This window comes from Crinia signifera, chromosome 2 (assembly GCF_055691185.1).
Source record: "Crinia signifera chromosome 2, ASM5569118v1, whole genome shotgun sequence".
Taxonomy (NCBI): Eukaryota; Metazoa; Chordata; class Amphibia; order Anura; family Myobatrachidae; genus Crinia; species Crinia signifera.
The window spans coordinates 13,245,587-13,247,329 of NC_139218.1; the positions used below are offsets into that span (position 1 = coordinate 13,245,587).

Sequence of the window (1,743 nt, forward strand, 5' to 3'; positions counted from 1 at the left end):
CGCCTATGACTGTGATGCATACCAGTTTTTCTGGACTATCACTATGGTGGGGGTGGGGGGCAGTTGGGGAATAGATGCTGTGGGCATGTGCAAGAAATCTGGACACCGAGGGAGCGCCTCCCAGCCAGCCTGAGAAATTCCCTGAGCTGGCGCAGGCTGGCGGTCAGGCGATCCATCTTACGGGGACACGCGAGCGTCTCACACGCACGTCTCCGTCAGCACGGCGGCGGGGAGCGGTTTCCCTGCCTGTCTCCGCTTCAGGGAGATGGACGGGGATCTGGGGAGCTGGTGGCACCTGGGGCGACTGTGGGGGAGCTGGTGAGGGCAAAATGACAGAAACCTGAAGCCACGCCCACCCTACAATTAGATCTGCCCCTTTTTAGGCTGGCCACACCTTTGGCGCGCCGCTGCAGGTCTCGACTCAGACTTTGAGATGTTAATAGGTATGGATAACGGAGTCCTCGGAGCACTGCAAATATACAGACGCATTTACTGAACGCCTTACGTATGGTATTTTTATTGTATTTTTTATTTTCTGCTGCAATAGAATAGACTAAATTTGATAAAATGCATGTGGCCCTCCAGCTGTTGTGGAACTACACATCCCAGCATGCCCTGCCATTGTTTTGCTATTAGGGAATACAAAAACTGTGTCAGGGCATCCTGGGCTCTGTAGTCCACCACAGCTGGCAGGCCACAACAAGCTATACCCTGTAATGGGTATTATATAAGGCATTTTATTGTTGATCCCTTCAGAAAAAAGGGACAGTTATGCCTGGTGGAGGTTACTATTACTAGCTGTGCCCTGACAGGAGGCCTAGCATCAGGCCCGTTCTACTGTTGCCATGGCGATGAGGCGTGGTCACGTGATCGCTTCTGCGGGGTTTTATGTACGGTCGCCATAGTGACGGTGTGTCAGCGTCCGGGCTACGGAAGCCGCCTGAGGACAGATAGCATCGGTCGCGAAGGGCGCTCAGCGCAAGCAGCAGCGGCAGCCGGCGTCTCTCGCAGGTAAGGGTGTCCCTGGGTGTGCACTAGAGGTGTATGCAAGACCGGGGTGGGCAGAGTATTGGTTACAGCTGCTGTGTGGGAGGACTACACATAACAGCATGCCCTCTAATAATTCCTGTCATAATAATATGAGTATTATTCCATAGTGGGCAGAGGTAGAGTGAGAAGACAAGAGGCTTAGTAATTAGATGTACAGTACTCACTGGCACTGTGCAACATGTACCTCCAGATACAGTAGAACTACACATCCCAGCATGCCCTGCCACACTTTTGCTATTTGGCCAAGCTAAACTGTTGCAGGGCATGCTGGGATATATAGTTCAACAGCAGCTGGAGGGCCGCTTATTGCCCACTCCTGAGCAGTGGTGTAAATTCATCAGTGGGGGGATTCTAATCATAGGTAGCGCAGTGCTGGAATAGTAAATGATATGACAAAGAGAATTATAGGTATAGTCCCAATGCCCACTACATACCTCCCAACATGACCCATTCCAGGAGGGACACAATGCTCTTTTTCTGAGCTCTCCTCTTAATGTATGATTACCATCACCTGTGCTGAAACACCTTTGTTATGATTTAACCTGTTTAAAACAGTTGATGGTAATCAAACATTAACAGAGAAGTCCAGAAACAGAGCATTGTGTCCCTCCTGGAGAGGGTAATGTTGGGAGGTATGCCACTATATACATGTCAGATAACATAATTGCTCTGCACCCACGCCATACACCTCAA

At 50.4% G+C, this 1,743-nt stretch overlaps 1 protein-coding gene across 2 annotated transcripts in view; it reads left to right on the forward strand.

The window, feature by feature from the left end:
• Positions 1-310: 310 nt before the first annotated feature.
• TEX55 (testis expressed 55) overlaps positions 311-1,743 on the forward strand; it is a 43,128-nt gene continuing 41,695 nt past the window's right edge. Inside the window, exon 1 of one of the 2 annotated variants that reach the window (XM_083171568.1) lies at positions 311-443. In XM_083171568.1, coding sequence (XP_083027694.1) covers positions 434-443 — 10 coding nt within the window. In that variant the 5' untranslated portion in view covers positions 311-433. Of the gene's footprint in view, positions 444-894; positions 1,012-1,743 lie in introns of those variants that run through there. The other variant, XM_083171567.1, reaches the window with a different exon arrangement.